At 58.1% G+C, this 1,947-nt stretch overlaps 1 protein-coding gene across 2 annotated transcripts in view; it reads left to right on the top strand.

Moving 5' to 3' along the window:
- PLEKHF1 (pleckstrin homology and FYVE domain containing 1) overlaps positions 1-1,230 on the top strand; it is an 11,718-nt gene extending 10,488 nt beyond the window's left edge. For both annotated transcript variants that reach the window (XM_006168005.2, XM_027768068.1), the window contains exon 3: positions 19-1,230. In XM_006168005.2, coding sequence (XP_006168067.1) covers positions 19-483 — 465 coding nt within the window. In that variant the 3' untranslated portion in view covers positions 484-1,230. The remainder of the gene's footprint in view (positions 1-18) is intronic.
- Positions 1,231-1,947: the final 717 nt, after the last annotated feature.

Here is a 1,947-nt window from a genome sequence, read left to right as displayed (position 1 = left end):
AGGGAGGGGACCAGCCACATTGAGGAGTGTGTGCGGCGGCAACTGCTGGCCACGGGCCGCCCGCCCATCACGGAGCATGCGGCGCCCTGGATCCCCGACAAGGCCACAGACATCTGCATGCGCTGCACACACACCCGCTTCTCCGCCCTCACCCGGCGCCACCACTGCCGCAAGTGTGGCTTCGTGGTCTGCGCTGAGTGTTCCCGCGAGCGCTTCCTGCTGCCGCGCCTCTCGCCCAAGCCCTTGCGTGTCTGCAGCCTCTGCTACCGAGAACTGGCTGCCCAGAAGCGGAAGGAGGAGGCGGAAGAGCAAGGCAGGGGGTCCCCTGGACAGCTGCCCCACCTGACTGGGGCAGTCTGTGGAGCTTCCAGTGGAGATGATGATGACTCGGACGAGGATAAGGAGGGCTATGGGGATGGTGACTGGCCCAGCCACGTGGAGTTCTATGCCTCGGGCGTCTCCTGGTCTGCCTTCCACAGATGACCCTAGTCCTACAGAGCTTCTGTGTCCAAACCAGCTCCACTGCCCAGGTTCCCCAGAGGGAGAGCAGAGTCTGAAGGTGCCTGGTACCCCTGGGGCCCCACCCCACAGTGTGGGCACAGTGGTGGAGGGTGAGCTCTCCCTCTAGGTTCCTATGCCTTCTTGCTGGAAACCTAGTTCCACTTCAGGTAATAGTGTTTCCATTTAGCAAGCTCCTAAACACTTAGGGCTCTTGGGAACAAATGCCATTTCCTAGTCCTACAGGCTGCAGCTGCAGCTCCTGACAACCTCTTGAATGACATGACCCCATGTGCCTTAAGAACATAGAAGGAGACAGGATGGAGGTGAGGATCCACTCCTCTCTGAGGCCTTGAGCCACAGAAACCACCCCATCAGGAATAAGCATACCTGTGAGCCCTGGGAGGCCTCCAGGAAACAAGATCTGCTCACCCAACACCTGGTGCCACTGCCTGGCCACTGGGCCTTGCCAGTCCACGCATATGGGCTCACTTAAGCCAGGCAAAAGACACCCACCACACCCCAGGGCCTGCAGCCCAGGACAGCCTGATGAGGTCTCTGCCCTGTCTCTCCTCTCTCCAGGTGTCCGGTGTCTGCCTCTTTTTGTCCTGTCCTCATCTCTGTCTGTGGCCAGGAAAAGCACATTTTTCATTAGAACTCTTAGATGCAGGGACAGAAAGCCTACCCAGGCTGACGTCATAATAAAGGTTGGTTGATTTGCGTGATTGCAAAGTCCAGGCGTGTTCCTACTTCAGACAGCTCAATTGGGGGCTTAAACCCATGCTGAGCGGGAATAGTCAGCCGTGGCCCACCACACTGGGCATGTCTGGGAATGGTGTAAGCCCAGTGGAGACAGATGTTCGTGTCACCCCTTGACTGGTCTCTTTGAGGACTCAGCTGCATCGGGTTGCTGGGACCTTGACCTGGCGCCTGTAGTCCTGTTTACTTTGGTGTCAGTGATCCAAACAGACAGGATGGAGGAAGCAAGGAGGCAGCTGTCTGGCTCTGCCTGGGTCTTCCAGGTTGAGAGCTGTCTTCTACGTGGCTCCTCCAGGCCCCTGGAAACAGTGCTGTTGAGTGGGGAGACAACCCAGGTGCCATAACTGGCCTTGCTGAGAGCCAGTGTTACGGGCCTGTAGCTGGAACACCAGCCTCTTGAGGCCTGGCCCACATGCTGGCTGTAGAGCTGAGGGTCCCTAAAGACACTCTGTTGTGGGTACTTCTGAACTGGTCTTCCCCACTGTGACGTAGAGTGGATTCTGTCAGCCAGGAGTGGTGACTGCAGGGCTGGGAAAGCCACCCCATCTCTAGTCCTCAAGGTGCAGTGTCTGAATCCCCACCCTCAGGTGTCCACATGCCACCAGACCCCAGAAGAGGGTCAGGTTGGGGTGCAAGTTCCCATTCAGCAGGGTCCACTGCTGTTGACAGTAGTGAGCTCTGCAAGAGGGC

Source organism: Tupaia chinensis, unplaced genomic scaffold (genome assembly GCF_000334495.1).
Source record: "Tupaia chinensis unplaced genomic scaffold, TupChi_1.0 Scaffold145396_1, whole genome shotgun sequence".
NCBI lineage: Eukaryota > Metazoa > Chordata > Mammalia > Scandentia > Tupaiidae > Tupaia > Tupaia belangeri.
Note: the sequence above shows the minus strand (reverse complement) of the source record. Positions and strands in the feature narration are given on the sequence as shown.